This window comes from Podarcis tiliguerta (assembly GCF_965153285.1).
Source record: "Podarcis tiliguerta genome assembly, chromosome: 10".
NCBI lineage: Eukaryota > Metazoa > Chordata > Lepidosauria > Squamata > Lacertidae > Podarcis > Podarcis tiliguerta.
In genome coordinates, this window is record NC_139543.1 from 60,683,386 (window position 1) to 60,696,862 (window position 13,477).

General features: G+C 46.7%; 1 protein-coding gene across 3 annotated transcripts in view; it reads left to right on the forward strand.

Moving 5' to 3' along the window:
- The window catches only part of PDE3A (phosphodiesterase 3A), a 276,633-nt gene that overhangs the window by 235,589 nt on the left and 27,567 nt on the right, over positions 1-13,477 (forward strand). For all 3 annotated transcript variants that reach the window (XR_014502600.1, XM_083401870.1, XM_083401871.1), the window contains 5 exons: positions 979-1,094; positions 3,137-3,356; positions 6,259-6,344; positions 7,634-7,803; positions 10,980-11,117. Coding sequence is in view for 2 of the 3 variants with exons in the window: in XM_083401870.1 (XP_083257996.1) it covers positions 979-1,094; positions 3,137-3,356; positions 6,259-6,344; positions 7,634-7,803; positions 10,980-11,117 (730 nt within the window). In the remaining variant the exon portion in view is untranslated. The remainder of the gene's footprint in view (positions 1-978; positions 1,095-3,136; positions 3,357-6,258; positions 6,345-7,633; positions 7,804-10,979; positions 11,118-13,477) is intronic.

Genomic DNA, 13,477 nt, shown 5'->3' on the forward strand with positions numbered 1-13,477 from the left:
CAATTAAATGAGCATTCAGTTATCACACTTTAAATGGATTCATCCATCAAATGTTGCATTATAAGTGTCAGATCTGATTGAAAAGGATATCTTTAGCCTGCAGTTGAGGGATTTAATTATGCTTTTTCGGCATATAATGAAAAGGAACAGATGCTATTCTCAGATTGGGAATGGAAATCCTTTTCTCCAAAAAAAAGTTTAACCAATCACCTCTAAAATTCTTTACTCCCACGCATACATCTAAGTAGTGCTCTCACACTTTTAAAACATTGAGTCCCAGCCATTGCCTTGACCCATTCCACAATTGGGAGGCGATATCAGATAGGTAGAGGAGGAGCGGGAGAGCTGGAGAAGAGCAACGGATTGCCAGTCCAGTTGGGCCAGAAGTAACTGCATGATCCGAAATTTGCAGAGGTTAATATCTATGACAGCAGCAGAGGAGCAAGAACACCAGGCACAGGGGCATAATATCAGGGATAGGTTGGAGGCAAGAGTATATTTCTCGGTGTTTTTAATTGGACATTCATTGGCAGACAAGGGGCATTAGCCAGCTGCATTTGGTATCCATAGGTACATCTGTTCATCTAGTCTTTTGAGCATTATGGAGAATGTATACAATCATTTGGGGAAGCAACTGTGGAATTTCCCCTGCCACTCCCCCCCCTTCCCCAAAAAGTAGCTTACCTTGGTCAGAGATAGCACTGGTCTTTCAAAAAACAACATCATGAATTATATGGCCATGGGATAGCAATGATAGACTCCCAAGTCAAACATCTTGGCCTGCACTTATAATGGGTGCAATAGAACTGTGAAATGTCTCACTGGGTTGGCCATTGTGAGAAGCAGGATGCTGATGGGCTACGCAGGGTTCTTCCTGGGTTCCTGGAGATGGCGAGCCCCACTCTGTCCTAACACCTCTGGTCCAAGCAGACACAGCTGATTATAACCCTTCGGTTGATCTCTGCTCTCTTTTCACAGCTCCGACGCGTGGAACAATTCCCTCCTGATGAACCTCACCAAAAGCAGGTCGTTCTCCGCCTCCTATGCAATGTCTGCTGCAAACCATCTGAATTCCAAGCGGCCAAGTCGGCAAGGTTGGTTAGCTCTTGGGCATATAGATGTGCTGTGAGGTTATGGGTTAGGGATGTTCTCTTAAGTGTGCTGTGTTTAAACTCACTCAGTGGGGAACAGCCAAGGTTGTGTTTCTTATCTAGTTGCGCTATATTTGCACCTGTAGCACAGACTGCGCTTTGAATTGAGCCATAGGTGGAAGACCAGAAGTATTGGCTGTGACTGTTGACTTACTCCCCTGCAAGCTGAATGGCAAAGAGCTCTTTCACATCCTATGTTAAGGATTGTAGCTTCTTGGTAGAGCATCTGCTTTCCATGCAGAAGGTTCCAGGTTCTATCTCTGACATCTCCAGAGTAGGACTGGGAATTCCCCCTGCCTGAAACCTTGGGAAGATGCTGCCAGTCAGTGTAGACAATTCTGAGCCAGATGGAAGCAATGGTCTGGCTTCCTATGGTCCCCAGCATAAACTGCAAGAGGGGATTGGCAGAGACCTTCCATTCTTTTGCATCTCAGGAGCAATGCAGCAGACAAGCATCTCTCTGCATTTTTGTTTTAAATTTAAGACAACCAAAGGAAGCCTCTAGATTTCATCAGAGGAGCAGCAAGCCAGGAAGAACGGAGGGAAGAGCAGGAAAAAAAACCCTTTTTCTCCAGTGCATTTGTGTGTTTAAAAAACCAGCAATACCTTTTGGAAATGCAGCCAATGGGAGAGTGATTTTGATCTGGAAAAGTGCCCATCAGGGAAGGTTTAAACACATCCTACTTGCCCCCAGCTTCTCAAATTTGAGAGGGGAACTCCCTCTGAAGATTCATGAAAGGTTTTTAAAATGTTTTGCGCACTTTGTCTAGTTTGTTACGTTTAGATCTCACCCTTTTCCAAAGAAGCCCAAGACTGCCACACATAGTTCACTTTGTCAGTGGCAGATTTTGGACTCTCAGATTTCAGCGGCGCCCTGTGCTATGTGAAAATTTGGCAGTACCCCAAAACTGCCGCTGACTCTGCTCCATGAATGTGTGTGTTGGGTCCCTAAGCATACTAATAATAAATAATAAATAATAATTTTTTATTTATACCCCGCCCTTCCCGGTTCAGAAAACCTGGCTCAGGGCAGCTAACAAATTTAAAACACTTAATTGTGATACAACAAAAAATAGCACAAAATACAGTATGAAAGCATGAATAACAATAAATTCCAAGTTCTAAAATCAATTTAGGGGGAAATCCATCCAATAAACATTAGATGATCACCAGGGCTAGCTGGCTAACTTAGTCCTATTTGGGCCTATTTGCTAGCTAATGCAGTTCCCATTTTGAGCTCATCCTACTAGCATATGGAGTATTTAAAGCAGTGGTTGGAACTTTGGCCCTATCCTGGCTACCATCTTGTGCATTGTAAGAACTTCCAATGAAGCCTTGGTCTGCCTGAAGCAAGTGGGACCTGGGAGAGACCAGGGTTCAAATCCCTGCTCAGCCATGAAGATCACGGGGTGACCTAGGGCCAGTCACAGTCTCTCAGCCTTACCTACCTCACAGAAGGTCCTTTACCTTTTAGGGAGCGGGTGGCCCTGTGGTTTAAACCACTGAGCCTCTTGGGCTTGCTGATCAGGAGGTCGGCAGTTCAAATCCGTGCAATGGGGTGAGCTTCTGTTGTTCTGCCCCAGCTCCTGCAAACCTAGCAGTTTGAAAGCATGCCAGTGCAAGTAGATAGATAGGTACCACTGCAGCGGGAAGGTAAACGGTGTTTCTGGGAGCTCTGGTTTCTGTCACGGTGTTCCGTTGCACCAGAAGTGGTTAAGCCACATGACCCGGAAAGCTGTCTGTGGACAAACGCCGGCTCCCTTGGCTTGAAAAGTGAGATGAGTGCCGCAACCCCATAATCACCTTTGACTGGACTTAACCGTCTAGGGTTCCTTTACCTTTTACCTTTTACACCTCAGAGTTGCTGTGAGGATAAAATGGGGAGGAGGAGCACCAGCCTTGCTTGAGCTCCTTGGAGGAAAGATAGAATATAAATGCTTTAAATGTACACCCCTTTATTTTTTTGTCATTCTTCCTCCTATTAGGTATCCCGCCAAATATTTCGCCTCTTACGTCCCCAAGCCATTCGCCCATCCACGGCACTCCAGCCAGCAGCCCCATCAGCAAGACCTCCAGCGAACAATTCCCCGAGTCGACGGTCACTGCCACTAAGCAAACGCTGAAGCCCCATAGGGTCTTGGGTTGTACCCAGAGCGCTCCTAACCTTTCGGAGCCTGTCGTGGCCACGCCTGTCATTTGCAGCAGGTAAGATGCTACTCTGACACTTGTTGGAACCATCTTTCATTTCCCTCTCCCCACCCTCGTCCTCAAGGCTCTGTTCTGCACAACGCAATCGTATTATCCATAACCCAATATGTGTGTGTTTCAGTGGGGTGGGAGAAGCACGGCTATGGTAAATTTGCCCGTTTCCACCGTACCGAAGGGGACCGTGGCTCAGCTTGCATGCCCAAGGTCCTGGGGTTCCTGGATTGTCCCTCACCTTCCACTTGCCCCCTAAAGTATTTGAAGAGTTGAGCTAAGGCTCTACGCATTGCTTCGGCTCACCCCAGCTGCATCAGGTTCCTCAGACAATATCAAGTCCCTTTGGCCGTCGCCAGGCGGACTTGCCTTTCTGTTGCGTCCTATATTTTGACTTCTTGGAACTAGATCCATGGCAACATCCAAAAAAGAAAACAAAGGGTTCCAAGAAACAGGCTGTTTTGGTCTTGCTTAAAAGCTCAGTGGCAATAGGTTGTGTTTCCTTAATGCTATTATTATGTAACACTCCTAATTGTGTCCAGGTTTGAGTTTTCGCTTTTTAAAAATTGCACTTTTTTAAACTTCCACCCGTGAAAGTTGTGTGGCGTTCCAGCAGGCTCGTTTGCGTCCTCCGGTCTCTCTCCATTGTGTTATTCTGGTGGGAAAGAAAGTCAGAAGGGTGATATTTTAAGCCATGCCAAGCAGCCAGCATACATGAGTTTACCGTCTTTTTCGCTCTATAAGACGCACCAGACCACAAGACGCACCTAGTTTTTGGAGGCGGAAAACAAGAAAAAAAATATTCTGAATCTCAGAAGCCAGAACAGCAAGAGGGATCGCTGCGCAATGAAAGCAGCAGTCCCTCTTGCTGTTCTGGCTTCTGGGATAGCTGTGCAGCCAGCATTCGCTCCATAAGATGCACACACATTTCCCCTTACTTTTTAGAAGGGAAAAAGTGATATATTATCTTGACTGCAACGGCATTGTCTAGTTTAAAGTATCAACAATTCTTGCATATTATATGCATTATAATAATAATTTATTATTTATACCCCACCCATCTGGCTGAGTTTCCCCAGCCACTCTGGGTGGCTCCCAATTGAGTGTTAAAAACAATACAGCATTAAATATTAAAAACTTCCCTAAACAGGGCTGCCTTCAGATGAAATAAGATAGCTGCTTATTTCTTTCACATCTGATGGGAGGGTGTTCCACAGGGCGGGCGCCACTACCGAGAAGGCCCTCTGCCTGGTTCTCTGCAACCTCACTTCTCGCAATGAGGGAACCTCCAGAAGGCCCTCGGTGCTGGATCTCAGTGTCCGGGCTGAACGATGGGGGTGGAGACGCTCCTTCAGTTATACAGGCCGTTTATGGCTTTAAAGGTCAGCACCAACACTTTGAATTGAATTATATGTTTGAGAACATAAAAATATCTTGCTGGGTCCCATCTAGTCCAGCATCCTGTTCTCACAGTGGCCAACCAGATGCCTGTGGGAAACCGGCAAGCATAAGAGCTCTTTCCCCCCCTGTAGTTTCCAGCATCTGGGATTTGGAAACATTATTGTCTCCAGCTGTAGATGCAGAGCATAGCCATCGTGGCTAGTAGCCCTTGATAGTCCTCTCCTCGGCGAATCTGCCCAATGGCCATCTGTCATGGATACTTGAGTTGAGATTCCTGCATTGCAAGGGGGGTTGGACTAGATGGCCCTCGGGTTCCCTTCCAATTTTACAATCCCATGAAGACCAGCTAAGGTCATGGCAATCACTGCCTCCTATGAGAGTGAGTTCCATAGTTTTAACCCTGTGCTGTGTGGTGAAGTGCTTTCTTTTAGCTGCCCTGAATCTCCCAGTCTTCAGCTGCATTGGATACAGTTAAACCTCGGTTCCTGAATGCCTCCATTTTGGAATGTTTCAGCTCCCAAACGCCGAAAACCCAGAAGTACAGTGGTGCCTCGCAAGACGGAAAACCCGCAAGACAAAAGGGTTTTCCGTTTGCAGAGGCGCTTCGCAAGACGAATTTCCCTATGGGCTTGCTTCGCAAGACGAAAATTGACGAAAATTTTCGGGGGGGTTTTCTGCTCCAAAACCCCTTTTTCTGAATCGCTAAGCTGCTAAAAGCATTTTAGCAGCAAAACCACTAATCCCTTAAGCCTTAAAAAGCCGTTTTTAGCCCTTAAATCGCCAATAGCGCTAATAGCGCTACTCCGCTAATGGGCTTGCTTCGCAAGACGAAAAAACCGCAAGACGAAAAGACTCGCGGAACGGATTCTTTTCGTCTTGCGAGGCACCACTGTAACTGCTTCGGTTTTCGAACAATTTTCGGAAGCCGAACAGCTTCTGAGCCACGTTTTTCGTTTTTTCCCATTGCCTTTCAACCAGCCCATTGATCCTAAGTTTTCAAACTTTTTGAAAGCCAAGGGGTCTTCTGGAATGGATTAAGTTTGAAAACCGAGGTTCCACTGTATAACACGATGCACATATATGATCCAGGCTTCCTAAAGGAACTAGCGCAGAAAAAGATAGCCTACAACAATTTATGTAACAGTATTAAAATAACTATGCATTAACATTTATAGTTATGCTATAGAAATATAGTTATGCATGGGACCTTATATGTGTTATACATATTTTTTGCATATAATTATTTGGGCGTTAAAAAAATTAAAATGCACAAGCAGCTCAGACATAAATGAGTGCTCAGTGCAAGAGTTTTATGCAGGTGAACATCAATAGACTGGTTTCCTTGTATGAATCCGCTTAAAACGGATTCCTCTTCCATTCCTATTTCACGCACCCAGCTCTCCGCATACAGGGCACAGTCCTTTGCAAGCTGTGCGAAGCAGGAAACTGCTACATATTTTCACCCCTCTAGTTTTACAGTATGTCTGTCCTTTGACCTGTGCTCTAGCTGCGGCAGACCGTATAACCCAGCAGACCCCGCCGAAGGATCTCTGAGCAGACGGGAAGGCGGAACGCACACCCTGAACAGAACAGGTGGGCAAGTTGTGTCTGAAGTTAAGAGGGGAAAAGAAAAAAAACTTTGTTTGGAGCAGAATCACTAAAATTGACAATTTATTGCCACCTATGTTTATTTTTATCCAATCATTTGTCACTTGCGTTTCAAGACAGAATATATTAGGTTAATGGGCAAATTTAGGCCACAACTTTATTGGTTACAGAATATGAGTGGTATTGGCCTAGGCATTGGTATAGAACCAACTATATCTGACTCCTGCCCGCTATGCAGGTAGTCTCATAAGGATCAACTACCAATAGGGGGAGCCCTGTTGATTTACATCAACTAGAGCTTCACCAGGGTCCCCAGTGAGGTCATTTCATGGCCCTAGCCCATACCCGGGCTTCGGACCGGACCCACATCCCTGGATCCCTTTAACGGAATACCCTTAAAATGGAGGGGCAAGGGATGGCCACACCTCCCCTCCCCCACACCAGATTTTACCAATGCTGAACCACCACTCAAGCCAAAGGCTTGCTGCACACACAGCATATGTGTGTTTTGTGTGTATACACACACACAGTGTGTATGTACAGTGGATGCTTGGGTTGCGAACATGAACCGTGCAGGATGCTCGTTCGCAACCCGCAGCGTTCGCAACCCGCATCTGCGCAGACACGGGTTGTGATTCTGAGCTTCTGCGCATGCACAGAGTGCAATTTAGCGCATCTGTGCATGCGCGGCCGCCGAAACCCAGAAGTAACCCGTTCCGGTACTTCTGGGTTTCAGTGGTCCGTGACCCCAAAAAACGCAGCCTGAAGCGGCTGTAACCCAAGGTATGACTGACTATATATATCAGCAAATATCAGTAAAACAAATTAGAGTGGGTCTCATTCATATATGTAGATAGTAATTTTAAATTGCTGCAACTTCTCCTGGGACCTTATCCCAGAACTACAATTCCCAGAGTTTTTTGTGTCTTTTTTTTAAAAAAAAACCATTCCCTTTTCCTAGGGCACTCTGGGAATTGTAGCTGTGTGAGGGAAATAGGGATCTCCTAACAATTCTCTGCACCTTTAACAAACTCCACTTCCCAGGATTCTCTGGGGGAAGCCCCAGCTGTTTAAAGCGGCCTGATGCAGCTCTAAATGCATGGTACAGAAGGAGCCCATGTCTGTCTCTCTGTCTGCCCTGAGCGAATTTGGAGATTGGCAGAGAGTGCCACACAGGAGCGTAGGAAGCAGCTTTTGACAGCTCAGAGGAGCTGCTTCCGTTACCAGCTTGATCCCTGACAGCAACTAACAGGCAGCTGGGCTTGCATTTTCAGAGGACCCAGCACAAGCCACCTCCGACTATGAAACAAACAACAGCGACAGCAGCGACATCTTGCAGAATGACGACGAGACAGAGTGCTCCAAGGAACGGGAGCGCGTGGGGTCCATCTGCAGGACGTACGCGCCAGAAACAATCATACTGCATACTCTGTTGCCGCCTGAGGTATCACATTCACTTTTCTGCCTGTGTGTTTCTAGCATGCCTGTTGCGGGGGGGAAAGGCACTGCCTCAAGGTTTGCAAAAGTAAATAAATAATAATTTCCCATTTGGATCACATCTCTGTGGCTGAGCCACACTAAAGGTTTCGCACTCAATCCATAACATCTCCTCTTAAGGTGTGGAGTGTGGAGCTCCAGGCACAGGAGACAGACGCAGCCATCAAGACTCCCACCAAGCCACAAGTCTCAGTGGCCCTTTGAACCTGCTCATCTGGTTGAAGGACAGGCACTTCTAGGTTTAATGTGGCTGGAATGTAGCTTTTGGTGTACAAAGGTGGGAGTCTGTTGCTACTTTCTCCTATGGCCCGCCCATGGTCGCCCACCCCCCCAAAAAAGTTGCCCATTAGGGATTGTGGCCCGTAGGCTGAGAAAGACCCCCACATCCCTCCTTCTAGAGAAGCTTCGGCAGCAGGTGTCCTCTGAGAGCCACTACCTGTCAGAGTTAAAGGTAAAGGACACCTGGATGGTTAAGTCCAGTCAAAGGTGATTATGGGATTGCGGCACTCATCTCGCTTTTAGGCCAAGGGAGCCGGCATTTGTCCACAGACAGCTTTCCGGGTCATGTGGCCAGCATAGCTAAACCGCTTCTGCTGCAATGGAACACTGTGACAGAAACCAGAGCACACGGAAACACCGTTTACCTTCCCACCACAGTGGTACCTATTTATCTACTTGCACTGGTGTGCTTTCGAACTGCTAGGGTGGCAGGAGCTGGGACAGAGCAACAGGAGCTCATACCTTTGCGGGGATTCAAACCGCCGACCTTCTGATCGGCAAGCCCCAGGTGAATCAGGGGCCTGAACCAACTGTTGTATATTTTCAGGGCTGGTCCGGGTACTTTCTTGTCAATGTTTCTGCTAATCCGCGCTCGCAACTGCCTCATTGGGAAGAGCTGCTGTGATTGCTAGGCCTGCACGCTTTTGGTTCCTTTGAATAAGGAGTTAACTTCACGGACACCAAATGCTTCATTACTTACTCCTGACTCCGACTCCTGACAGAGTGGAGAAACTGACAAGGGGGCCCCTTCTCCCAATCTCAGCACCCAAAAGGGTCTGTAGGAAAGGAGGCATTCTTTGGGGCCTGTGCCATTGAGGGCTTTAAACACTAAGAGAAGCACCTTGAGTTGTGCCCCAAAACAAACTGGCAACCACTGCAGCTTGAAGCTCAACATTATTCCATGAGTGCTTATTATTTCTTACTATCTTCCCCTATATTTCCAACATTCAGGCTGTGAGTGCCATTGCTTATGTTGCCCTATGCAAAAGAGGGTGGCGACAGCACACTCAAGGAAATCCAAAAGTTTGTAGATGTGCAAAAAAATATTTAGGGTGGAGGAACGCTAAGCATGGGAGACTCCCTCCCCTACAGAAAACCCAGTCGGTTAAAGACTGAGTATGTTCAATGGCCATGGAATGCTGATTTTGTTAGGGGTGGTGGTAGGGAGATGGAAAACCATGGGGAAGAGGGGGAAAGGACTAGGAAGTCTGGAATTCTCTACAGAAACTCCCCACTCTGCAATGTTCTGTTGCAAGCCGCCCCCACGGGTGTGTATAAACTCTTATCACCACCCCATATCTCGTTGTACTTAGCTAAAGAGAGTCAAACTACCCTCTAAAGAGATGAGAACTCCCATGCATCTTTCTATTTTTGCTGGCACAGATGAAGAAGTCCAAAACAGCAAAACCCATTTAAAAAAAATTAAGTAAAAATCAAACGTATCGCGCAAACCAAGAAAAACATTAGGAGATGGAGAGCGAAATGGAGCAGAGCTGCTGCGAATGATTGTGCAACAAGGTGCAGATGTGGCCTAAATTAAGCTCTTAAAGATCCGCATTTGGCTCATAACTAATAGCCCCCCAGGGGGTGGTACAAAAGAGTCCAAGCTGAAGATTTGAAGAGAATTCCTCACTGCCAAGGGCCCCCCCTTCAAGCCCGTTTGAGTTCTTTTTTAAAAAAGCAAATAACTTTCCCTCATTAGATGCTAGCTGGTAACTTTCACTTCCAGCTCAGTTAGCCCTGTAGACCAGGGTGAGGCTCTGTTTGCAGAAAGCGTAGAGTTGCAAGCATCTACACAAGAGTGGAAACCTGTGCCCATCTAGATATTGCTGGACTACATCTCCCACCATCCTTGACTTTGGCCATGCTGGCTGTGACTGATGTCATGGACTGGTTCAGAGTTGCCCAGCAGGCACTATCTGGGAGGCACTGGCATGGAGAACCCCCCAAAGGAACAAGGCTCACAGCCAGGGGATTGGTGGTGGGATGACAGTGAGTGGTCAGAGGGAGAAGACTGGGATAGAGGGGGTGTCGGAAACAGTAGAAGTAACAGGGTTTAGTGAGAAGGGAGCGTCTGTGGCAGAGAGAAGTTTAGAAGCAGGAGAGGAGAGAAGCCAAGAGGCAGGGATGAGTAAGGGAGGTGAAAAGTCACAGGGGTCTCCCCCTTCTGCTGCAACAATCTCCCCTTCAGCCCTGGTCTCCCAGGACCAGGAGAGGCATGAAGTGGGAGAAGCAAAGGCAAGCATACCAGCATAGTCTCAGATTGCTTGGGAAGGACCTTGAAGAAGAGGGGACCTAGGCAGCTGTGGGAAGGAAGGGATTTTAGTCTCTGCAAGACCTATCAAAGAGAGTTGCTGTGGTCATTAGGCCTGACATTGCTGTGCAGATTGTTTTCCTAATAAGCAGTTAACTTGTGTGATTTACTGCGGGCTCGTTTCTGACAGCTGGTGGGAGTTGGAGCCAAGCAGCTTCCTCACCTGAAAATTTCACACAGTTGTGGAGAAACGCTTCCCCTCCAGGGAATATGCTGGTGAAGCAAACTTTGACCCCAACCTCTGTGGGTCGACTTTGACAAGTGGGCAGGGCTGTCCAGCTATTAAGTCAGCCGACTCCATCTTAATGAACCTGCCCAGCTCTCAAAGTTTGCCCCCTGTGGCAATGGGCGAATAAAGTTCTGGTCCGCCAGGTCAAAAAGTCCCCCCGTCCCTCTTGATCCCAGCCAACCTGGGATTGATATGCATCAGTAATAATGGCACAGTGTGTATATTTAGAGAGGGGCTTAGTAACCCATGTTTTTTGTAGTGTTTTGGTAACCTTCAGAGCATGCGTTCTTTCTTGATACAGGACAAGCCTATTCTTGCCCCAGAGCCTCTAATAATGGACAATTTGGATCCTCTTATGGAGCAGCTAAACAATTGGAATTTCCCAATCTTCGATTTGGTAGAGAAGATAGGCAAGAAATGTGGTCGGATCCTCAGCCAGGTAAGGAAGTGTGCATTGCAGACTTGGGCTGGGGCCTCACCTTGGGTAAAGTGTGTTCCTGGTTAGGGGAAAGTACAAGAACTTTGATCCACAGCTCTTTACATGCACAGAGCTCCCATACACACAACAAAGTCACCTGCTTGAGTTTAGGGAATTATTGTTGCTCAAAGAGAATTAGGTCCCACCGTACCAAGTTGAAATCCTGAAAGGGGAGCACAAATGTCTTTATAACTATGGTTGCTATTTAGGAAGAGGGTAATTCCCCTCTCCTTTATTGCAAACCACATGATATTATTTCTTGCACTGCATCTACTTTCCGACCAATTTGCAGACCCTGCCCAATGGAAGGAAACCCCTGGCCCTTCAAATGTTGCTGGACTGCAACTCCTGTCACCCCAGAATATTCCTGATGCCAGCTGGGTCTCATGGGAGTTGGCATTCAGGGATATCTGGAGGACCACATACTTCCAGCTTTGTTCAGCACCTTCTCTGCTTGGCGCTAACCATGGTTTGCTCAAAACCAGTTCACTAACCATGTTTACAGACTGTGGTTTGGAGCTGTGTCAGGACAGATGCTAAGTTAACCTTGGTTAGTATCAAAATAAGGAAAGGAGATGGAACGTACATGCCAGAGGAAGGGCGAGGGGCTAACCACGGTTTGGAGATTGGGAAGCATAATATCTGCACTTGGCCCGAATGCGTGAGATCAGACCAGGCTTTTGAAATGGATGCATCCGTTTATTTAAAGCCTAGAGAATTAATATTTCTGCTTCCTGATGCAAGAAAAAATTTAACGCCTTGTGATGGTGCATAGCAAAGGACCTCTGGGGTTTGGAGTGATTCATTCTTAGCTTTCTGCAATTTGCATTGCCTTCTTGATTTAAACCTAGTGAGAGGGAGAAAGAAATTAGCGAAATGAATAACCGATGTGTGCCACATAGCCTGAAATTTATGAAATGGAATAAAGAAGAGTTGACATATCCCCCACCCCCTGGGGGAAGCATATGCCTTTGGAAAGCAGAAGCAATGGATCTCCTGGAAGAATATTTGAGAAGCCATCTACGTACATTAAGAGGGATGCTAAAATGGTCTAGATTTCTCTCTCTCTCTCTTTTTAGAAGTAAGCTAAAAGCATCCATCTGTGGTGCAATAGAAAGCACTCAAACACAGCACCAGCAAATCACAAAATGCAGCAGACAGTAATCCATGCAAAGGGGTTGGGGGGAGACTCTCGACTCAAAATGGAAGAGCAAACCCTTTCTAATCTGCACTACAGTTCAGTAGCAAGCTGTGTAGATGGGTAATGCCTTAATTTATGACTTCCGTTTGCTTAACGGCAACCCCTGTCGGGATAAATCAAGTTTTGCTTGGAAAGGAGGAGCTGGAATTGAAGGCTGCAATTAAGGGAGAGAAAGACCAGATCTGGTTTAAAATTAAAGCTTCCTTCCCCTTGCTACATCGGTCAAAGGATTGAAAAACAATATATTGGGCAGGGGGTCAGATTCTAGGAAAGCCAGTTGGGATGCGGCTCCAGGAGGTTATAGCTGCAAATGAGAATTTGGGAGGTGTTTCACGACCAGGCCTGCTAAATAAGAGCTATTAACTTCTTTGCGCACAAAGAAAATTAAGCAACTGAGGAAGGTGTTGGAAAGCGTTGCCTTCCTGTCGTTTGGTGAGAGGGTCTATTAAAGTTTTCTGGGAGCAGCTGTGATGGTGAGAGCAGAAGCCCTACTCATTTCAACACATTATCAGTAGCATTGCAATACTTATTTTTGTTGCTATTAATGGATCGTTATTATGTTCAATAGTAGCAAAACGTAAGAACACAATAGGAGCTCTGCAGGACCAGGCCAAAGGGGCATCTAGGCCACAATCACACCATACGATTCCACAACTTGAATCATAGAATTGTAGAGTTGGAAGGATCATCTAGTCCAATCCCCTCAAACGCAGGAATCCAGCTAAAGCCACCATGACAGATGGCCATTGAGGAAGCAAGTGTCTCCAAGGCCCCATCTGCACCATGTATTTAAAACACTTTAAGCCAAGCTTCCTCAACCTTGGTCCTCCAGATGTTTTTGGCCTAGAAGAAGAAGAAGAAGAAGAAGAAGAAGAAGAAGAAGAAGAAGAGTTTGGATTTGATATCCCGCCTTTCACTCCCTTTAAGGAGTCTCAAAGCAGCTAACATTCTCCTTTCCCTTCCTCCCCCACAACAAACACTCTGTGAGGTGAGTGGGGCTGAGAGACTTCAAAGAAGTGTGACTGGCCCAAGGTCACCCAGCAGCTGCATGTGGAGGAGCGGGGACGCAAACCCGGTTCCCCAGATTACAAGACTACCGCTCTTAACCACTACACCACAC